Genomic DNA, 22,876 nt, shown 5'->3' with positions numbered 1-22,876 from the left:
TCTCCAGCCCCTTCCCAGCTCCTCAGGGATTCTCCAGCCCCCTCAGCTCCCTCAGGGATTCTCCAGCCACTTCCCATCTCCCTCAGGGATTCTCCAGCCCCCTCATCTCCTCAGGGATTCTCCAGCCCCTTCCCGGCTCCTCAGGGATTCTCCAGCCCCTTCCCGGCTCCCTCAGGGATTCTCCAGCCCCTTCCCGGCTCCTCAGGGATTCTCCAGCCCCCTCAGCTCCTCAGGGATTCTCCAGCCCCTTCCCGGCTCCCTCAGGGATTCTCCAGCCCCTTCCCGGCTCCTCAGGGATTCTCCAGCCCCCTCAGCTCCTCAGGGATTCTCCAGCCCCTTCCCAGCTCCCTCAGGGATTCTCCAGCCCCCTCATCTCCTCAGGGATCCCCCAGCCCTTTCCCAGCTCTGTTCCCTGCCCTGGGCTCGCCCCAGCCCCTCAGGCTGTGGTTTTGGGGTGCCCAGGAGTGGCCGCAGGGTGGAGGTGCCCCAGCACTCTGTCCCTGGGCACTGCCCACGGGCTTTGATTCAAACCAGGGCCGGTGTTAACCAGGACAAACAGTGCTTCACAGCTGTAAGTCGACATTGGGGACCCCCAAACCCCAGAGGCAGCTCAGCCCTGCTGCAATCACCACCCACGGCGCGTTCAGGCGGAGCTCCGAGCCCGGGACTCCCCGGCATCCCTACCTGGAGGATTTTGTCTCCGGGCTGGAGCAGGCTGGAGGCAGGGCCGTCAGGCTGAACCCTAGTAACAAAGATACCCTATAAGTCAGAAGTAACACAGGTTAGGATGCTTTCTGCAAGAACTACATCCCATAAAACACGGGGCTCCCTGCCTAGCTGGGGCCTGGGGGCTCTGCGTGCCCTGGAGATGGGTTAGCAGCAAACTGGTTTATTGTGTTTGCCACCAAACACCAGTCTGGGGGTGGAGCAGCTCTCTGGGACATTCAGCACTTATCAGTAATTGGAGGTCATTTTAAACTAAAATCCCACATCACAAAGAAAGTCCAACGTGAGCAGGGCAGGAGCGGCAGGTTGTCAGGAGGGTAATTAAAATGGAACAAGTGTTAATTATTGGAATGATGTGCATCATAATCAGTACAGCAATCTTTGCTTCCTTTAGGAAGCACAGCTTCAGTTTCATTATTTGAAATATTTGTGGAAGTTCTCAGTGTCCCTGCAGCACGAATGCAGATTTATCCAAGCACATCAGCCCCAGGAATGCCCTCAAGGCCTCCTTTTCCAACAGCCTGCAGTCAGTTCCATGGCACCACGCACAAATCCACAGGGTACGAGTGCACGTCCCACTCCCACAGCCCTGGCAGCCGGGACTCGGCCCACCTTGGAGTTTCTGTGGCCTCCTTCTATTGCAAATCCATTTATCTTAAATGTGCAATTCCCAAAATGAGCCCTGAGTGTCCCTGACCACCACCAGGTGTCAGTTTTAACTCCCAGTACAGGAGGCATCTGCTGCCGTGGGGTCTGTAAGGATCCAGGGGTTTCCAGGCTGCTTTTATTTGACACCGCAGCTACAAACCCTGGAATTTCAGCCTCCAGGGATGATACTGTACTTTAGTATAATAAATATAATAAATAAATATAATAAATATAATAAATAAAATAAATAATATAATATAATATAATATAATATAATATAATATAATATAATATAATATATACTGTATAAAATATTTTTCTATATAATATATATAATTTATACTATACTATCATATACTCTAATTAATTGATTAGAAGTTTAATTGTGGCCTAAGGTGACTCTTAAAAAGTGACAGAGACAATTCTCCAGAAAACAGCCCAAAAAATTATCTTGTCAAGGGAATATGGGCCAGACACTCATGGGATTGATGCTTGATTCCCTCATCTTCTTTAACTGGGAAAACAAGCAAACAACACTCTGCTAAAATAAAGAAACAACAAAAAAAAACCCAAAAACAAAACTGAGTTTGGAAAAAAAAAAAAAAATTCAATTCCACCAACAGAGAGGCACGAACATCCCTCTCGTTCTCTGCCTCCGCTCTGTGACCTCTGCAACAAGGAGCAGGGAGGGAGGGATTCCAAACTCACCTTATCAGAAGGTTTGAATGGATTTCCTTGTCCACTTATTCCACCGCTGATACTGAACCCAAGGCCGGGATTCTTCTCTATCCTCACACAAAACTAGGCAGGGAAAACAGGGATGTCAGCCCTGAACCTTGTCCCAGGCAGGCACCTCCTTCCCTCACATCCCATTTCCCTGGAGGAGCTGAGCCCCTGCACCCCACCAAACGGGAAAAACTGCTGGAATATGGCTAAAATATAAACATATTCTAAAATTCTAAAATACACAAAGTGGAGGGACTGGCAGCAATTTCCCACATGGCAGCAATACCAGAACATTCCCTGTGGTTCTCAGATTTCTGCATGGATTTTAATGTTCTCTTTTCAAGGAGGAAGAAAACCCCTTTAGATTTGTGAAAGAGAAGTTCACCCTGGCTACGTTTCTCACATGAGCACTGGGATAAACCCATCAGTGAGGCTTTGGTGTCATTTTATTTTCCCAGGAGGAGCCAGGCGTGCAGCACCCCTGGGACAAAGCCAAGGGATAAACTCCTTTGGGATCTCTGGGGCACTGCTGGGATCTGGGAGCCTGCACTGCCACAGGAATCAGAGCTGAGCCTCCTCTTCTGGTCAGGCTGGCTCCAAAGAGCGCCGGGGAACTGGGAATACAATAAAAATGAGCTCAGAGAGCTCAGAGTGCCCTGAGCTGGCGTGAGCACATCCTCCCCCAGCAGGCTCGGAACATCGGGGATGTGGGGCAGGACCTGCTCCGGGGCTCCACTGACACTCCCCGCAGGAGGGAGGTTTGGGGACGCCTCTGCACCTCATTCTGCTCCTCAGGGGCCTCTCACAGCCCTGCTGAAGGACAAATCTGAGGGACAGGAGCAGGGAATGAAACTCCCCAGTGCCTGTGCCAGGCTGGGGCACTGGGGCAGCAGCTGGGCTGTGCTGGGCAGGTCTGAGCAGAGCAGGGTCCCACCAAAGCCCTGCCCTGCTGGCACTGAACCAGGTCACTGGGGAAAGGGCAGAAGCTGAAAATTAACTCAGTCTGACCCAGGAGTGCCAGCTCTGCCCAGGAACCTCAATTCCAAATGGTGTCACCGGGTCAGTCTGGGAGAAAATGGGTATTGGTGGCTGGTGCTGGGGAAGGGATGGACCTAGCTTGTCCTCAGCCCAGCCAGAGCTCCTCCAGCCCAGCCAGAGCTCCTCCAGCCCAACCAGGTCTCCCCCAGCCCAACCAGAGCTCCCCCAGACCAACCAGAGCTCCTCCAGTCCGACCAGAGCTCCTCCAGCCCGACCAGAGCTCCTCCAGCCCAACCAGAGCTCTCCCAGTCCAACCAGGTCTCCCTCAGTCCAACCAGAACTCTCCCAGTCCAACCAGAGCTCCCCCAGTTCAACCAGAGCTCCTCCAGCCCAACCAGAGCTCTCCAGTCCCAGCTCCCCTGGGCTGCCCCACTCCTGCCCGGGGTTCCCCTCTCCCGGGGGCACTCTGGAGAAGGCACTTTGGGACTCTTGGTGCCCGGATCTGCCTGGTCCCCCGTGCCTCACCTGCTCCTGGTAGGCGTCGGTGCTGCGCTGGCCCTTGGTCTGGATGAGGCACCGCTGGGGCTGGGGGGCCCGGGAGCCCTGCGAGGACGGGATCTGGATGGGCAGGGGGGGCTGGTACTGCTGGATGGTCACCTTGTTCATGCTGCCCTCGTACTGCTGCTCCCGGCTCCGGTGCTGCAGGCTCTGCGAGCCCATCAGCGTCTGGATGTGGCTACCTGCCTGTGGGCAACCAGCGCGTTACGACAGCCGGGCCCGCGGCTCCAAAACCCCGCAGCCCCAAAACCCCAGAGCCCCAAAACCCCAGAGCCCCAGAACCCTGCGGCTCCAAAACCCCGCAGCCCCAAAACCCCAGAGCCCTAAAACCCCAGAGCCCCAGAACCCTGCAGCTCCAAAACCCCAGAGCCCCAGAACCCCGCAGCTCCAAAACCCTGCAGCCCCAGAGCCCTATGGCTCCAGAGCCCCACAGCTCCAAAACCCCGCAGCTCCAAAACCCCGCAGCTCCAAAACCCTGCAGCTCCAAAACCCTGCAGCTCCAAAACCCCGCAGCCCCAAAACCCCACACCTCCAGAGCCTCGCAGCTCCTGCATTCCTGCAAATCCAGAGCCCTGCAGCCCCAGAGCCCCACAGCTCCAAAACCCCACAGCCCCAGAGCCCCGCAGCTCCAAAACCCCACAAATCCAGAGCCCCGCAGCTCCAGACCCCCACAGTGCCCAGAGCCCCGCAGCTCCAAAACCCCGCAGCTCCAAAACCCCGCAGCTCCAAAACCCCGCAGCTCCAAAACCCCAGAGCCCCAAAACCCCACAGCTCCACAACCCCGCAGCTCCAAAACCCTGCAGCCCCAAAACCTCGCAGCCCCAAAACCTCGCAGCTCCAGAGCCCCGCAGCTCCAAAACCCCACAGCTCCAAAACCCCACAGCTCCAAAACCCCACACCTCCAGAGCCTCGCAGCTCCTGCATTCCTGCAAATCCAGAGCCCTGCAGCCCCAGAGCCCCACAGCTCCAAAACCCCACAGCCCCAGAGCCCCGCAGCTCCAAAACCCCACAAATCCAGAGCCCCGCAGCTCCAGACCCCCACAGTGCCCAGAGCCCTGCAGCTCCAAAACCCCGCAGCTCCAAAACCCCGCAGCTCCAAAACCCCGCAGCTCCAAAACCCTGCAGCCCCAAAACCTCGCAGCCCCAAAACCTCGCAGCTCCAGAGCCCTGCAGCTCCAAAACCCCACAGCTCCAAAACCCCACAGCTCCAAAACCCCACAGGTCCAGAGCCCCGCAGCTCCAAAACCCCACAGCTCCAAAACCTCAGAGCCCCAGAACCCTGCAGCTCCAGAGCCCCACAGTGCCCAGAGCCCCGCAGCTCCAAAACCCCACAGCTCCAAAACCCCACAGCTCCAAAACCCCGCAGCTCCCCCAGAGCCCCACAGCTCCCGCATCCCTGCAAATCCAGAGCCCCGCAGCTCTGGAGCCCCCACACCAAACCTTGCCCCAGGCAGGCACCTCCTTCCCTCACATCCCATTTCCCTGGAGGAGCTGAGCCCCTGCACCCCACCAAATGGGAGAAGCCACTGGGATATTGCTAAAATATAAAAATGCTATAAAATATATCAACTGGAGGGACTGGCAGCATTTTCCCACATGGCAGCAATACCAGAACGTTCCCTGTGTTTCTCAGATTTCTGCATGGATTTTAATGTGCTCTTTTCAAGGAGGAAAAAAAATCCTTTAGATTTGTGAAAGAGAAGTTCACCCTGGGCAAGTTTTTCACTTAAGCACCGGGATAAAGATCCCCTGCTGGCCTCTGGGGCTGGGAATGAGGACTCGGACGCTGCTCAGCCCGATTTCTTGCAGATCAGGGGACAAACAACTCGTCTGTCAGGGCCAGCTCCATCCCTCACCACCAGCTTCCCTCCTCCTCCTCCCCGTGCCCTGATGGAGGGCAATCCTCCTGGCAATCCTGCACTCAGGGATCCCCGGCTGCATCTCCCTGTGAGGCCAAGGATAAAAGCCTGGAGCAGCTGGAGCTCCTTGGGATCCTCACAGGTGCCGGTGTGACATCGCGGTGTCACTCACTGCTGCACTGCAGTGGGTGGGATGGATCTCCTGACAGTGATCCCTGCATTATCCCGGCTCATCCCTGCAGCTCCTCCTCCAGCACGGTTCCTGAGGATTCTCCGTTCTCCAGCTTTATGGCCGGAGCAGCTCCTGAACCCACCAGCAGAGCTGGGGCTGGGAGGGGCACCACTGGAATCCAGTATCCACCAGCACAGAAGCAACAGAAAGGGAGTTTATCAACAAAAATATCAGCTGCGTCTGGGCAGGGCTGGGCTGGAGCCACCCCAGCACTCGTGTGTTTATGGACTGAACAACATCTCTGGGGTGAAACCTTGGCATGAGACCCTGCAGGACCAGGGCAGGAGCAGCCCTGCCCAGCCCTCTGTGCCCACTGCCCACAGCAGAGCCAGAGCACACACAGGGGTGATGCCTCAGGCTTTGGCTTTTCTATTTTTCAGCTTCTGAGCTGCTTTAGTTGCAGTTCTGAGCTTCACACCAGGGGATGCTGAGCTCTGTGCACAGAGCAGAGACAAAACAATTCCTGCTCCAGCTGGGCACCAAGGACAAATGATCCAAACCTCAGCCCAGGAGCACAAACAGCGTGGGCTGGAGAGAGAAAAACAAGCAGGGTGGGACTGATGGGCTGGAGCTGGAATGGGACAATGAACTCCAAGGTGCCAGTGGAGCAGAACTGATCCCAGGGAGAGCCCCGGGAGCGCTCGTGCATTTTGGGACCATTTTGGGTCATTTGGGTGCAGCCCTGGCTGGGCTCTGGTGCTGCCCAAGGTGGATCCATGGAGGAGATGCTTTGGAGAAATCCCTGCTTTATTCTGGGACTCTGCCCAGCCTCTGCTCCAGGGCAGCCTGAACAAGGCATCAAGGCCAAAGTGACAGCACTGCCCTCAACTCACAGCAGCTCCTGCTTTGAGCCTTGGGACAGCCCCGGGTGCTGTGTCCTCCTGCCCAGAGCTGTCCAGAGCTGTCCAGAGCTGTCCTGCTGCCCAGAGCTGTCCTCCTGCCCAGAGCTGTCCAGAGCTGTCCTCCTGCCCAGAGCTGTCCAGAGCTGTCCTGCTGCCCAGAGCTGTCCTGTGTCCCCAGGGCGGGCTGGTGGCACCCCTTACCTTCTTGGTGACGGTGTCGGGGGGCACGTCCCGCCGGCCCAGCGGGTAGGGGTTCCAGGGGCTGCCCACGGCCACGTCGTCCTGCCCGTTGTCCAGGAGGCTGCTCTGCTGCGACGGGGTCTGTTCACAAAGGCAGGGCAGCCTTTAGTCACCAGCACAAACCCTCCACGCTCAGCGGAGCCACAACAACCCTCCACAACACCCCAGCAGCGCACTGTGGCCACAGCGCCCAGCCTGCCCGCTGCTGGGCATCGCTGGGGGGGCTCTCTGCAAGCAGGAGGGCTTGAGAGGTTCAGGACAGAAATAATGAGAATAATGAATGGTGAGAGAGAAGAGAAAATTCACTGAACGGGACTCGATGCTTTCAGAGGAGCAGGTTTTGGCAAAATTCCAATATTTATACAGCCTGGCATTAATTCTGGAGTTCCTCACTGCTCATTCCAGCAGCAGGAACTTTTTTTGGAAGGATTTGCCACCCAGGAAAACGAGCTGTTTGTGTTTTCTGCAGCAAACATCCCCTGCTGGCAGTGCCGAGGCTGTGCTGGCTCCGTGTGCAGCTCCCAGAACCTCCTGGCTTGTGCCAGGGACATTTTTTACAATATTAACCTGGAATTCGATGTTTGTCTCATCATGTATGGTCACAACATACAGGAAAAGTTTCCTCAACGCTCATCATTCCCTTTTCCCTCCTGTTCCATGTTTCTTCCTTGTCGCTTTCCCCCCTTTTTATTTAATTCCTGTTTGCAGGATTTTGGAGGGGGTTTGGACTTTTCCTGCCTCACCCTGAATTTCCATTATCTGTCCCTCTATTTCTTGACCATCACCGGGAGTTTTCCTAACACTTTTTGCGTGTCATACTTCCCAAAATTCCAGCATTGTCCTGCCACTGACAGCACCTGGCACAGTTCAGTGGTTATTGATTAATGGGAATCTCAAAAGGAACAAAGTAATATTCTTCCCCTCTGCCATTCCAGGCATTTCTTCTCCAGCTTTGAGTAAAAACAAAAAATCAGGATACGCTTCTCTAGATGGATGAAGAATTAATCAAATTTGCTTTGAAATGTGGGGATTTTTCCATTAAAAACTGTTTTTAAACAGAAGTTGAAAAGTTGAAAAAGTTGAAAAAGAAGGAAATTATGATTTAAATCACATCTCTGAGATGAGGTGAAAAAAGGCCAACCCTAATTATTTAAAATTAAAGGAAACTTCCATTATTATTTTTTTATCATTCAAGATATCTTCCAGAAAAAAAATCATGGAATGTGTGATTTTCCTTCTATGAAAAAACACTAGGAAAAAAAACATTTCCCCTGTTTAAAGCCCAGGATCTCCTTGCAGAGCTTTCTTTACCCCATTAAAATGGAAAAACGAGCAATCCCCTCCAGAGCTGTCCTGGGAATCTGCTCACATCCCGAGGGATGGATTTTTGGAGCCCTCCCCAGGCTGAGCCTCTGCTCCCCCATCCCTGCTGTTCCCAAGGGACGTGGGAATTCCCATCCTGGGAATGGGCTGCACCAAACCAGGAACTTTTAAACCTTTTCACTGGGAGCCAGAAGGGGAAGGGATCCCTCTGGAGGTGGCTGGCCCTGCAGAAGGGAGTTTGCACTCCAGAGGGAAAAAGGAAAATGCAGAGAGTGCTCTCAGCTTCCTTCGGAAACAGGGAGATCCTGGGGTTTCATTTGTTGTGGCAAAAGGAATTTGTCCCTAAAATTTAGGCTGTTTTCTGAGCTGGGACAGGCTGCAACCCAGCTCCACTTCCATGAAATCTGGGGAAAAGGAAAAGCGGCACTTCCCACATTTTCCGCAGGGAGCAGATTGATGTAATGAACATTTTCAAGGTAATTCATTGTTAAAGTTGATCTCCTGACATCCAGAGCTCACTCATTACTCTCTTGAATCCAGGCCACGGGAAGGAGGGAGCAGAAGAGGCAAGGATTAAATTGCTGTGGCCTGGATTCTTTAGGAAATGCAAATTCTGTGGAAGGTGTGAAGCAATTAAATTAAACAGCACTAAATATACACGGCATTTTTCCAACAGTCATTTCCCCCTGCAGTGATCTTTCCCAACAATCGTTTTCCCAAAGAGTACAGCCAGAGAACAACCCCTCAGTGCAGTTCAGCGTCACAGTTTCTATGGATATGGATCAATGGAATGCTGGTGAGATAGAAAAGCAGAATAAACCACATCGGACCCACACCCCAAAATAGATCACAGAGCAGATTTCCTCAGACATCCATCATTAATATCCATATTCACCTACAGCCTGAAACGCCCTGGCAGTGGCACAAACCACCTCATTCCTAACGTGTGGAGGGAACCAGCCCCACTCTTTGGGGTTGATGCCCAATGGATTTTGGCAGGGACTCGTGACAAGCACCTGAGCAGACAGACAAGTTCTGGGGAAGCAAAGACAACAGCGGGATGTCCCTGCCCAGCACACACATCCAGGTGGGATCCCCCGGAGCCTCCCGCCCACCAGAGCAGCACGGGAGCCCGGGGGGACATGGCATGGAGGTGACAGGGGATGGAGGGTTGGGGACATGGGGAAGGCGTGGCACTGCTCCCTGTGTGCTGCCATCCTGCCCGGCACCGCCGGAATTCCGGCTGGAGCACGCGTGGGCAAGCGGAGCAGGGCACAGCTCTGGGCCAGCTCCTGCTGCTGCTGCATCATCCTGCTCTCCTCAGACCCCTGGATCTGAGCCTCCTGTGGGAACTGCTGGCCAGGCTGCTCCAAAGGGGCCAGCCTGGCAATTCCCAGCACAGATGGAGCACTGGGATCCGGGCTCTGCTGCCCTCCTGTCACTCGCAGAGCTGCTGCTGCTGATCTGTGCCCTCAGCTCCTGTGCCAGGGCAGGGGAGGCTGAGCCGTGCCCATCCCTTGGGATGCAGGGAAAGGTCTCAGCATCCCTCCCTGGCACTGAGAATCCTGCAGGAATGGCCCTCTCTGCCTTGTCCTGTGTGCCTCTCCCTTCAGATATTCCTCGGGAATACATAGTTTTGCATGTCTGTGCTAGTCAACAATATACTGATAATAAATACAAGATAAACAGAAAATGAATGAGGAAAATAGTCTCTTTTTCAGGTGTTTCTCAAAGTTTAAAACGGGTTTGGGGTGTGGTAATGTGTTCAAAACCCATCAGGTATTACAGCACACCCAATTAATGTTCAGATATTAAAACCCCTGTCTCCCGGAGCCTGTTTAACATTTCCACACCCATTTTTCTAGGATCAAACAGTCCCAGAGCAAACCACATTCCCCACTGAGCCAATGACAGCGCTGGCGTGTTGAGGAGAGCAGGAGAGCAGGAATGGCAGCCAGGGAGCTCCAGAATCCAAAAAGCAAGGCCACCGAGGGGCAGGGCTGCATCCCTGCCAGCCTTGCTTTGTGGACTGGGCATCCTAAAAGCACGAGGAGGAGGCAGAAGCTAAACCAGGAGGAAGCAAGGATCATTAATTAACCGGGAATGCCGGGAATGCTGGCTAGCCCATACTTACTTTCGGTAGAGGTAGCTCTTGAAGCATTTGGTTTTCAAATTTAGATTTAGGCTGCAAGTTTAAAGTCATGCTTCGGCCGGCATGCATGGCTGAAACCCCTCCAGAGTGCAGCATGCCAAGGCTAACTGTGTGGTGTTTGTAAGCAGCGCTCTGAGTAGAGGAAACAACCACGGGACACATATGAACACACATGCTCAGAATTAAGTCTCACACATACATGGTTAAGTTCACAGAGTTTTAGTTTAAGCCAACAAACAGTACCGAGTACCGATAGCTCCTCCAGGCATGCACTGGTCACACAAAGCGAGTACATTGCTCCTCGTACAGAAAATGGGCACCAGAGAGGACTTCCACGCTGACAGCACAAGGGGGGTGGTGGGACCTGGAGTTCACCTGGTACAAGTCTTGCTTTTGCAAAAAAAAACCCGGCCAAATTCGGGGTGGGCTGTGCCTGGCGTGGAGGAGCAGCCCCTGGGGAAGTCCTGCTCCATGAAAACCTGGCTGCCCACGCGGGATGAGCTGGGCAGGGCAGGGACACGGGTGCTGTGCCCACCCCAGGGACTCCCACGAGCACAGCCTCCAGCTGGCAGCCCAGCCCAGCTCCTTGGAGCTCTGCACCCAGCAGGAACCACCTCGCAGGGGTTAGGGACAGCCACCAGCGTCAGCTTGGCAGGGTTAAAGCACCCTTCACACACGTTGTAAACCAAGTGTAAAGATGTTCCTTAAGCCAACAACACCTGGCAAGGGTTTATTTGCACCAGGAAGGGCCCTGCTCAGGGTGCACTGGTTCCCCTGGGTAGGAGGTGGTTTCCAGTGGGTTTACACAGCACAAGGAAAAGAGCTGAGGGAGGAAAATGCTTCAGCCTTGGAGCCCCCTTTTGAAGTTTCCCCATTTGATCCTCAAGGATAATTTAACATCATCACATCCCAGCAACTGGAAGGTAAGGAGAATATTAACACCAAACTCAGGAGGCTCTAGCATAAAGCAGTATATGGACACATTTGGCAATGACTCCTTAAGCGTTTCACCACAGGAATTTGTCACAACCACTTCAGATCACGGAGTAAATCGGATTCATGGATTAGGTCATTAAATAGGTAATGACTGAATCATGCACTAAAGTACCCTTTGGATAGAAGGCAAATCAGCATAACTTCCTACAGCTAACAGGAGTTATGATCACATTCCCATTAGAACCGTGGCAGTGGATACCCAGGGATATTTCTCAGTTATAGACACTTTTAAGCCCCCTGCACTGACAGTGACACCAGAGCTAAAATACATTTTATTACTTATTCTCTTTTTCCTTTGTTCCCTTTTACTGCCAAGACGGGCCCAGCACCTCTCCAAGCTCTCGGTCGTTACTGACCTGGTGGCTCCAGCAGCGCTTCCATGGGCAGGGGAGAACCTCAGGGCTCTTCCTAATTTTGGGCAGAGCTGCAGGAGCCAGCACCCCAGTGACAGGCACCGGGGCAGAGCCTCTGGATTTAGCCAGGCTTCAGAATCACCACCCCAGTGACTGCCCCAGGGAACGTCACCAGCGTGAAGCCTCTGGGTTTACCCAGGACCCGGAGCCACCACCCCGGTGACTGTCCCAAGGGGCACCATCAGTGAGGAGCCTCTGGATTTTCTGGGATCCCTCACTCCAGCTGAGCACCCCCAGGGCCCTCGGCGGGCCGGTCCCTCTGACACCACGGCAGGAATTTCAACCCTGGCAATTCTGGTGGTCACCACTGCACGTGCAAATCGTTTGACAGAGCGAAACACACAACTAAAGGCATTAATTGCAGAGAAATGCCAAACATACCCTGTCTAACCTTCTAGCTTCTATATGTCTAAGTAGCTGTTGTCTCCAGTCAGCGGGCATTTTAGCACAGCTCTCATTTCCCTTCCCAGGGGGAGGCCTCGGCTTTATATCACTGCTATCGGAAGGCTTGTCGCCATAGTTACCCAAGTTATAGTCTGACGGAATCTTTTCCAGCAGAGCTGCCATGGTGGGCCTCGCTGAGACCGGCCGCGTTTGGGCCGTGCCGTAGCTCTCTGTGCTGTAGCTTCGTGCCGACAGGGGCCTCCTTTGCGTGAGGTTTTTAACGGGGAAGCTCCCGGTCTGGGCTTTCACTTCCTGGTAGGAAGGGTGCTCGTCTTCGTAGCGCCCGTTGCGCTTGAGGAACTGGGCCTCGGGCACGGCCACGCCGCCCTGGCGCTCCGGGGCGCCGCGGAACGCGGCCCGGCCGTACCTGTCGGCCGGGGGCAGCTCCTGGGGCTCGCCCACCCTGCGGAACACCGACACCTCCGCCGAGCTGGCCAGCGAGTCCGCCCTGCGCGGGAAGCCGGGGCGCGCGGCCTGGCCGGGGAACGGGGCCGGCGGCTCCTCGCCGACCGAGGGCTGCGAGAAGGAGAACATGGGCTCCACGGGCCCGTAGCCGCGGTAGCCCCGCGGGCTCACCAGCTCCTGCGGCAGGCTCTTGGCCGGCTGGGGCAGGTACTCGGCATGGAGCTGGAAGGGCGGCAGGAGCCGCTTGTCGGCCGGGAGCTCCACGGCGCCCTGGGGGTTGAAGCTTTGGTCGAACTGGTAAACCTTCTTGGTGACCGACGCCTTGTGCTGCGGCTGCACCTTGACGCTGCCGTAGGTCAGCAGCTCGTCGTCCAGCATGGGCACGGACTGGCTGCGGGACATGCTCAGCACGCCGTGCTCCGGGCCCAGCAGCTTGTCCACCCGCTCGTGGGGGCCCACGGTGTCGTTCCCGGATGCATAGTTTTCCAGGGGGATGTTGTACACCTTGTACGCACCGATGTCGATCTCGTCGATGCTCTGCGACTTCTTAAACTTGTTCGTTTTTAAATCCCTCATCATCGGGGAGAGCCGCTCCGTGCTCTTGCTGATGGAGATGACGTTTTTGGAAGGGTCTGGGCGACAGTGCATGTGGGAAAAGACGTTTGTGAGGCTCCTGTTAGCGTTGGCGTCATGATATTCCCACGGAATTCCTGGAGTGAAAGTGCTCGTCATTTCGGGAGACCCCTTGACGTGATCTTTCCTCTCGGGCAAAGGGCTGGTGTTGGGGGTGCTTTCCAGTTTGGAAGGAAAAGCTGTCCTGTCTTCGAAAGGACTGGGGGTTCTGGTCCAATTTTGCCAAGGATTGGGAGGAGGCACTTCAGAGTCGTGTGTGTTTCTGAGCGCGGGCTGCTCCAGCTCCAGGGGGATCCCCACGATCCTGTCCTGCCGGATCAGCGGCCGGCGCCCGTGGGCGGAGGAGCTCCTGGATTTGGTGCTCAGCAGGGGGTTGGTGCCGGCGTTCTCTGCCGCGCTCTCCTCGGCCACGAATCCCGTGTTGTCGTAGTGGGAGCTGTCGTTCCAGCTGTCGGCGAAGGCGTCGCTCAGCGGGCGCCGCTCCGGGCGCGCCGGAACATTCCCGGCCGGAGCCGCTTCCCGCTGGCTCAGCAATGGCTTGGTCTCCAGGGGCTGTGGGAACGACTGGGCCAGCCTGCAAAGACAAGAGAGGGGAACAAGATAAAATGTCCTCTGTCCCAGCACGTCAGCGCTCATCGTCCTTGGAAAGCGACCCGGCCTTCTCCCATCTGATTGCACCGGGAGACTTCGGGGGTTCTTAGCACGGAATATTCCCAGCTGGAAGGGCCCCACAAGGATCACTGAGTCCAGGAAATCAAACCTGCCCCCTCGGTGTTCTTAGCACCAACTGAGCTACTCTCAGGCTGTTGGGAACTCCGTGGATGTCGTGCCACTGGCACGGGAATGGCGGCAGCAGGTTTCTGCCCCGGAGCACAGACTCCGTCGGGACACGCACGGAGAAGCTAAGAAGTCACTCAGAGGCCTGGCTGGCTCCATGCTGTGTTCCCAGAAATCCTGCTGAACAGATTTTCCTGCTGTAAAAATAACGGATGAGAGCAGCAGAAGGTTTCCCCCCCAGTTTTTAACCGGAGACACCAGAGGCAGTTTTTGCGTGTTCCCCATCCAGCTCTTTAACGGGGCAGAGCTGCTGAGGGAACAATGTGAGGGAATTTAGGGCCGGCACAGACAGGACAGGCTGGTCCTGGAACGTTTCCAGCGCAGGTTATGGCTTTCCAAGAACCTTTTGGGAGGTCCAGGGCAAAGGGAGCTGCGACAGCAATAATGGGACGCCAACAGCTGCAGGAGCTTTAATGCCTGGAGATGGCACAGAGCTGAACCACCAGCTGTGGGATTATGGAATACGGAGGGCGGCCATCCCCGCACAGCCAGCATGGGACCAAAAAACATGGGTTTTTAAACCCAAACGCCCTAACAGGGTCACTCTGAGGGCCCAGAGAGGACTAAAAGGGAAGCAGAAGCTGCGTCAGGAAAGATGTCACACCTGTTCCCCCACAAAGAGTTATTCACTGCTTCTTTAGCCGTGGTCTGCAGGGAGCCCATTTTTACGTGCGCGTTGGAGGACCCTGAGGAAGCCTGGGAAGGGGAATAGTCTGAGTAAGTGCCTGAGGAAACGCTGTTATTCAGACAATGGATCTTATCTGCTTCAGACTCATCTGTCGACTCTGAAACAAAACACAGCAAACGCTTTCAGGGGGTGGCACTTGGGAAGGAAACACCAGAAAAACACATTTTTGAGTTAAATCTATTATTGTGCTGTATTGGGTTGTACTGATACGTGCACAAATGTCCACGGGCTGTGGTTTACAAGCAGAGGAGGAGCACCCCCACCACAAGGACTCATCTCAAAGGCTGTAAATCCATCAGTACCTTTCTTGTCTTTACCCAGCAGGACGAGTTTTGGGGGGTAGAGCGGCGTCTCGGGCATGGAAGGACGGAGCTCCCCTATCCTCATCTCGCTGCCAGGATGTCCAAAGGCATCCTGAGGGACACAACAGGGCAGAGTCAGCACAGGGAACAGCAGCACTTCAAACTGCAGCACACAAACACCTCACAGCCTTCTCCTCGTGATTGTTCGAGCACCCCAAACCCATCACACGGGCAGTGCGGGAAGTTCTAATTAGTCAGCAGAAAGTTCTAATTAATCCTACACAAATCCTCCTCAAAATTAGGGTGATGTGCTCGTTATGCAAATGTGGACAAACCAGATGGAACTTGCAAGATACATCAAGGCCGTGCAAACACTTTTGAGGAAGTCAAGGTCACCAGAAACGCTGCCAGTAGAAAGAAACAAACCCAAATGGAGTGTAAACAATTGGTATTTCAGGAGGGAGGATTCCTCCCTCAGTTATTTCTGGCGAGTCCTTCCAGAGATTCAACTGTCCCTGGAGCTGTACTTAATTAAAATGGCTTTGTCTCTGAGGAGTTTGTGGCTAAATTAAAATTATTTGGATTAAATAAACTTTTGCCTGAGGGTTCAGCGCACCTGACCTTCACACAGGCCGTGCCACAGGACATGTGCTGAAAATAACCCCAGTTAAACTGGGGGAGGAAAGGGGGACTCGTTCTTAGAAAGAGGAATTCTAAATTAGGAGAGTTGGGGCGGCTAGGAGGGAATGAAGGCACCAATGGGAATTTTGGGGCTTTTCTCATCCCTGCAGGAAGCTCGGAGATGAGGAGGACGAGTGTCCTGGGGAGACAGGAGGGTCTCTGTACCCTGACGGGTTGTAAAGGTTCTCCAGTGAGTTTGGAGAGGGAAGGCAAGAGGGAGAGATGTATTAATTAGAGAAATAATTTAAACTGGAGTACCCAAACCAAATCTGCATTGCTGGAGGGTTTAATGCTACCAAGGTCTAAAAAAATCTTCTTGCTTTCACTTGCAAGGAGGGAACTTGCAGAGGTTTACTGCCATTAAGTACTTTTTGTAGTGACAGAGATTTGTAGAAGCATTTGCCATGCGATTTATCCTCGGAGAATTTAATTCTGTTTACACCAGAGCTATTTCAAACCCTGTGTGTCTGATGTTCTGCTGGAGGCAGGGCCTTCCCAGAAGAGCCATCCTCGTTCTTCAGGCAGTTCCGTGGTGATTCCCACGTGGAGTGACCCAGCCCAGCCTTCCCTTCCCCATGCAGAGGATTTCCCTGGTGCTCCCCAGGTGCCCAGTGACCCCCAGAGCCCTCTCCCAGTGCAGTGGAAGGAACTGGTGGGAGCCCAGTGCTGGGTGCAGAGCAGTGCAGGGGTGACGTTCTCCAGCTGAGCAGCCCGGCTGTGCCGGTACCTCTGAGCTTCGGGCTCGGTCCTGCCCGCCCGGGGCCTCCAGAGGGGATTTCGGGCTGTGCTCAGGGCCAGCCTGGGGGCTCTCGGGGGGTTCTTTGGTTTCTTTAGCTTGGACCTGGAATCCCAACATTGTGCCATGAAGCTTCCAGGAGTTTGAGGCTTAAACTGCTCCCTCCCTTGCTGGAAGAGAGGGAGACCCGGCAGTTCCATTTTTGACAAGATGGTGAACTTCAGGTGCGTGAAGTTCCCCATTTTATTGTATTTTCCTTTTCTTTTCATCCCCCAGCCCAGCTATCCAACAAAAACCAATGCGCTTTTGAAAGAACCACTCTGGCATTTGTGAATCTGCCATGAATATGTGAAATATGCTGTAAAAACCCCAAATCACATTCCATTTAATTCCACTCTCTTTAAGAGGACCTTTTTCATACAGGATGAAGAACCAAAAGGTCACTAATAGGAAGAAAATTGCAAGGAGAAAGGAATTGCAATTGTGTTTGAGTGGGTGCCTGGAGATTATTCCTCAGGATTAACTGGGGAAGGATGCAGGAAGAGGGCAGAGAACTGTGGTGAGGAGAAAATACCTGGTACAAACCATTAAAACAACTGGCAAGAGAAATATCACCAAATATTTGGGCTGAGGACACAAGAACATTAAATTCTAATCTGGAGGGACAGAATGTTTGGAATGACCAGACTCCTGCAATCTGCCTGGAGCAGCCCAGGGCTCTGGGAAGGGATGAGGCAGGGGAAATGTGGGATATTCTCAATGCAAACCCATCAAGAACAGGAACTATAAAGACCTGACTTGCTGATCTTGATGTTCCTCATTTTTTTCTCATGGAAAGGCAGCACAACTCCCTGAATAATCCCAGACTCCTCTTGGGCCAAAACTCACATCTTCCAGAAAGAATGAGAATGATGAAGAGGTTTGTTATAATTGATGATTAATCAAGATATTGTTTGCTTATTGTGCATGGAGGTGAAGGATGGTACAGTGGATTTGACATGCAGCTCTTCATTCCAGATGCTCCTTTTCATTATTTAGAAACAGTTTCTGAAGAGACACATGCAAATTAATTGCAGGAAAAGCCAAAAGAGATCAGAAACCAGCTTATCTGAGGATGAAAAGTGAGCGCTGCACCTGAAATTCAATTACCTGGGATCAGAAACTGCCTTCAGCCTTTAGCTACATCACAACACACCTGCAATTTCAAAGTGCACTTTAACTCGAGGCTTGAGCTTGTCTGCTAATTATCTGCAAAGCAAATGGAGCTTAATTATGTTTTATTTAATGGGTTACAACTGAAATCAGGCCAATATTGTTCACAAATCCATTCACACTCTGCCTACACTTCCCGTGTGTTTTATCCTGGTGCAGGAAGCCAAGGAGAGGGAAATGGATCTGCACCACCCTGATTAGAGCTAAAAACCCCTCCTAATGTCTGGGAAGGACAAGATCATCCCTTTTCTCCTCTTCAGCTGCTGGAATAGTTGTGGTACCGCTCTTGACTCCGTTCCAGGGAAATGAAAACCTGGAAAAGTTCCCCCACCTCCAGCATGACAACACGGGATGTGAAATCTCATCTGTTGGCCCGTGGGAACAGGGGGAGCTCCCAGCCCTGCTGTGGGGCAGGATGAGGGAGAGACCTGCACTCCCCTTGTCGAGTGGCACCCCAGGGGTCACCCCAGGGGTCACCCCAGGGGTCACTGCAGGGGTCACCCCAGGGGTCACTGCAGGGGTCACCCCAGGGGTCACCCCAGGGGTCACCCCAGGGGTCACTGCAGGGGTCACTGCAGGGGTCACCCCAGGGGTCACCCCAACAGTCACCCCAGGGGTCACCACAGGAGTCACCCCAGGAGTCACCCCAGGAGTCACCCCAACAGTCACCCCAGGGGTCACCCCAGGGGTCACCCCAGGAGTCACTGCAGGGGTCACCCCAGGGGTCACCCCAGGGGTCACCCCAGGGGTCACCCCAAGGGTCACCCCAGGGGTCACCCCAGGAGTCACCCCAGGAGTCACCCCAGGAGTCACTGCAGGGGTCACCCCAGGGGTCACCCCAGGGGTCACCCCAGGAGTCACCCCAGGAGTCACCCCAGGAGTCACTGCAGGGGTCACCCCAGGGGTCACCCCAGGGGTCACCCCAGGGGTCACCCGAGGGGTCACTGCAGGGGTCACCCCAGGGGTCACTGCAGGAGTCACCCCAGGAGTCACCCCAGGGGTCACTGCAGGAGTCACCCCAAGGGTCACCCCAGGGGTCACCCCAGGGGTCACTGCAGGAGTCACCCCAGGGGTCACCCCAGGGGTCACCCCAGGAGTCACCCCAGGAGTCGCCCCAGGGATCACCCCAGGGGTCACCCCAAGAGTCACCCCAGGCTCTGGCTGCAGCAGCTCAGCTCTCCCTGCAGAGAGCTGCGAGGTTCCTGCACCCACACAGCCCAGGGATGTCTCCCCAGCAGCATCCCATGTTTGTGACTGCCATTCCTCCCTTCAGCTGCATTTCCTGCCAGCCTCCAGGACCCTGCTGGGGCTCAGCTCACTGGGATGTCTGTGTTTTCATTGAAAAAAATGAACATTATTTTAACAAATATTCACAGACCACTGATTTCTGGAGGCCGCATCGCCAGCCACAGCCACGAGATCAAAAACTCTGCCAGCCCACGTGGGTCAAATTCCAGATAGAAACATGTAGTAAAAACCCACAGAAAGATGTTGAGAATATTCAAGTTCAAATGATAGATAATACAAAATAAATTCTATATATTCAGCAGCAAGAGCAGAATGTCAAGACTCGTGGCCTGAGTCACCAGCTGGTTCAAGGACCAGATTTACGCAGTGAGAATTTAATGAGTAAAAAGGAATAATGGTTCAATTGAAGAGCTCAGATTTAGATGGAAATGTGAGTGATTTAACTGAGCTATTTTAGTTGAAATGAAATATTTAACTTCAATATTTTGGTTCTAATTGAAATAGTGCCTAGAGTAGAAGACTTCCGAAGCCAACTTGAGGAGAAAACTTTGGGGGGTTATTTTTTTAAGGAATGAAAATATTAGACTGCAACTAAAACACAGCGCTGAGAGAGCAGCCACAGCTGAATGTGCAATATTTGTGCCAAAGACGTGGAAATCTGAGGGAGAACAATTCCTGCACACAGGGCTGACCACAGACAGGGGAGATTTCAAGGATATGCCTGTTGCAAAGACAAGGAGTTTATAACAACGTTCAGATAACAAAGGAGTGAAAAAGAAGGAAAAGGTTTCTCCTCCTTTATTTCTTTCCAGCATTAAAACTGTGCCAGGACCTTCAGGAATGCTGGCATTCCTGCAGACCTCTCCAAGCTTTTCAGCTCCCGTGGGAAGGGATTCCCCTCGTTTGGTGGGGTAGATGAGAGCAAGCTCCAGCAGGACTGCAGGATTTAGGAACCCACCTTTTGGGGATTAATCCTGGGGTAGGATCTGTCCCTGTGCTTGGCAAACACTCCGGGAAGAGCTGGGCTCTGCAGCTCTCAGCATCCAGGGCTGCTCCCTGCACAAGGAGCTCTCCTGAAGCCTTCGTTAACTCTGGGCAGGATTAATTGCATTCCTGCTCCTGGCAGCAATCCCAAGGGCAGAACCTCCTGGCACACAGACCCAAGGAGTCTTGAACAGATGAAATGGGATGGAAATGGGGCCTGGGCCCATCCTCCTGTCACCTGCCAACCTCACAGCCTTGAAACTGAGCAGAGTGCTGGGAGAAATCCACAGCAAAACTCCCATCCAGGGGGATTTCAACCCAAAAATTCAGCAGCACTGGGGACAACAGCCACTCAGTCTAAAACTGGACGAAACTCAGCAGCTCAATCTAAACCTGAATGCAACCCAGCAACTCAACATAAAACTTTACTGGTAGAACAAGGAACTCTCGGGTCTGAGGCTCCCAGCAGATCAGAACATCCTCTGGGGCTTCAAAACCCTGGAAAATGGGTCTGGAATTCTGGAGAGGAGCAAGGGTCCTTCACAGTACCTCCACGGAGATCTCCTTGGGGGTCAGGGGCCACTTGTGCTCGTACTTGTCCTTGCCCGTGGGGTCGGTGGTGGCAGCTGGGGCCGAGTTCTCGGGCCGCACCCCCAGGCTGGGTTTGCTCACCAGGTTCTGCACGGATTTCACCATGTTCTTCAGATCCTCGGGGTATGGCGTGGGGTAACGTTTGAGGTTTATCTCCACCTGAGCAGCGGGGAAGGAGGAGTTAGTGAGGAATGGCAGCAGAAGTACAGGACGGAAACAGCGCAAAGGAGAGCCTGGTTCCAGTTGTGGGCTGAGGGCGCTTTCCTCCAGGTTTGGTGGGTCTGTCTGGGGAGTTTGAGGAGTTTAAGGACTGAAATTTGCTCAGTCCCTCTGTGTCAGCATCGAATGCAATCCTAGGGCAATAAAATAAGGGATGGAGTGGTTCCCTGCAAGCCCATCTCTCCCCCTGGGAGGGTGTTGGTTGGTAGCTCTGCACTTTGCTGCCACATCCCATCACGCCTTCCCAAACAATCCTGCTGTAAATGCAGAATTAATTCAGCCACGCTCTGTGTACTCAATTAATGTGAATTATGGATGGCAGCTGAGAGCAGGATCTGATCCTCTGGGAGCCATTGGCTCCTGGAGATGGATGATGCTCACACACAGCCGGGTGTCTGCAGCTCTTTTCTGGCACAGGGGAACAGACCCAGAGCTCTCCAGGGAGTCCCCAGGGCTTGACTGAGCTTTTGCTGAGGGACAGAACCACAGATTTCCATCAAAACCCCACTAATCTGAACTTCCCAGCTTTCCTAGAGCGTGTCAGGGTGATGAGGCTGGGCAAATTCAAATTCCTGCTGGTGGTAAAGGATCTGAAATTGAGCACACGGCAGCTTTTACCTCGTGGTGCAGGTGAGCTGATTTAAATAGCTCCCTGCCAGAGCTGCTGCATTCAAATTCCCAACGAGCAGGAAAAACACACTTTTGGATTTAACTGAAAATGGTCTGTCCATAGGAATATTTCAGAGGCAAAAGCATGATTGATTTGGTAAATAAAACCGTGTCAAGTGCTGGCATCCAGATCTGAACCAGGAGAGAGCAAACGTCATGGGGTAGAACAGAAAATGTTAAAATCTCTGAGTGGGATGTCACTTTTAATAAAAAATTCCAACAGAAAAAGACAGATCAAGTCTGGAAAGCAGCACTAAAAGCTCTGCTTCAATTATGGTTGAATGGATTTGTGCTCAGGGGTGGTCTGATGAGGCACTTGGTGTCTGCCAGAGCTCAGGCCATGGCTTGAGAGCAAGGCACAGAGCAAATCCTCAGGAATCAGCCAGGGAGAAGGGGCTGGAGGCTGGGATGAGACAGACAATCCCAAACTGGGATTTCAGCAGGAGTTCCAGCCCCTGGGAGCGTTAATCTTCATTAATATCAAACAGCCAAACTGCTGCAGCCCTGGTGGGGGACAGCAGTGGGGTGCAGATCTTTCCCTCCCGGATCCACACTCGCCATCCCAGAGGAAATCTGTATTCCCTGCCAGTCCCATTCCAGGGCTACATCAAAAGCAGCCTGACCCCGAAGAGAGAATTTTCAGAAGTTCAAAATCCTTGATGGAAAAAAGCTATTGAACAATCCCAACTATCAAATCTATTTTAGCATCTGTCTGGCTGAAAGTTCAGTTTGATGAGAGATAAAAAGTGAAAACTTCTTCCGCTGTTTTGAAATCCTGCAGTGTTGGTGGTTACTGCCTGTTGAGAATTTATGTTTATTTGAATTTATTCCTTAAAGCTCCGGGGAAACTGCTAAAAATGTTCATGCTGAAACCTTCAGTCATGTCACCCCCAGGGAAAATTCTGATAAAGGTTGTGGAACAACAGAAAACTTTCCCAGATGCTGTTTTCCATGCATGACCCATAAACCTGCAATTCATCAAGGGTAAAATTCAATTTTGATTTATTTATTGTGAGGTGAAGGCTTTTTTTGGCTTCATTTTCTGTTTCACTAAAGCAGAAGAGTCCATTAGCTCTGGGCACAGGAGCTGGAGAGAAACTCCCAACTGGGAAAAACATAGGAAAGAAAAATCAAGAATTTCCACCAAGTTCTCAATGGGGTGTTAAAATGCTACTGATGAGAGATCTGTTAATTTGAGAAGTAAAATCCAAATTAAACCTCCTCAGATGATTTTATCTGTGACCCTACATTTTACCCTGGGTATTCTACCACAGTTAGAAATCTGCAGGGTTGAAGTGTGGGACAATTCCTTGATATTATTCAAGAAAGACACATTTCCATGCCATGTAAAGGCTGGCAGGTTTAAAAATATCCAAAATATCCTCCTGACAGTGCAGCTGATTGAGGGACTGGGGGAAAACTCTGCAATGACACAAATTTCATGGGACTGGGGGAGGAAGTTCATGCTTTGAACTTAATTTTTCACAGGTGATGCCCTTTCCATGAGGCTGCAAAGCCCTCGCTGACTTCTGCT

The 22,876-nt window shown here is 53.0% G+C and overlaps 1 protein-coding gene across 5 annotated transcripts in view; it reads right to left on the bottom strand.

The window, feature by feature from the left end:
- Positions 1-22,876, bottom strand: part of LRRC7 (leucine rich repeat containing 7) — a 98,507-nt gene that overhangs the window by 5,163 nt on the left and 70,468 nt on the right. For 2 of the 5 annotated variants that reach the window (XM_021535602.2, XM_021535601.3), the window contains exons 16-23: positions 20,413-20,613; positions 15,003-15,114; positions 14,617-14,797; positions 12,075-13,749; positions 6,771-6,890; positions 3,604-3,822; positions 2,083-2,175; positions 685-759 (exon numbers count right to left, since the gene is read on the bottom strand). In XM_021535602.2, the coding sequence (XP_021391277.2) occupies positions 685-759; positions 2,083-2,175; positions 3,604-3,822; positions 6,771-6,890; positions 12,075-13,749; positions 14,617-14,797; positions 15,003-15,114; positions 20,413-20,613 (2,676 nt within the window). Of the gene's footprint in view, positions 1-684; positions 760-2,082; positions 2,176-3,603; positions 3,823-6,770; positions 6,891-10,266; positions 10,417-12,074; positions 13,750-14,616; positions 14,798-15,002; positions 15,115-20,412; positions 20,614-22,876 lie in introns of those variants that run through there. The other 3 variants (XM_077785298.1, XM_021535603.3, XM_031505576.2) reach the window with 3 other exon arrangements.

Source organism: Lonchura striata, chromosome 9 (assembly GCF_046129695.1).
Source record: "Lonchura striata isolate bLonStr1 chromosome 9, bLonStr1.mat, whole genome shotgun sequence".
In the NCBI taxonomy this organism is placed as follows: domain Eukaryota; kingdom Metazoa; phylum Chordata; class Aves; order Passeriformes; family Estrildidae; genus Lonchura; species Lonchura striata.
This window is presented reverse-complemented; position numbering and strand designations above follow the sequence as displayed.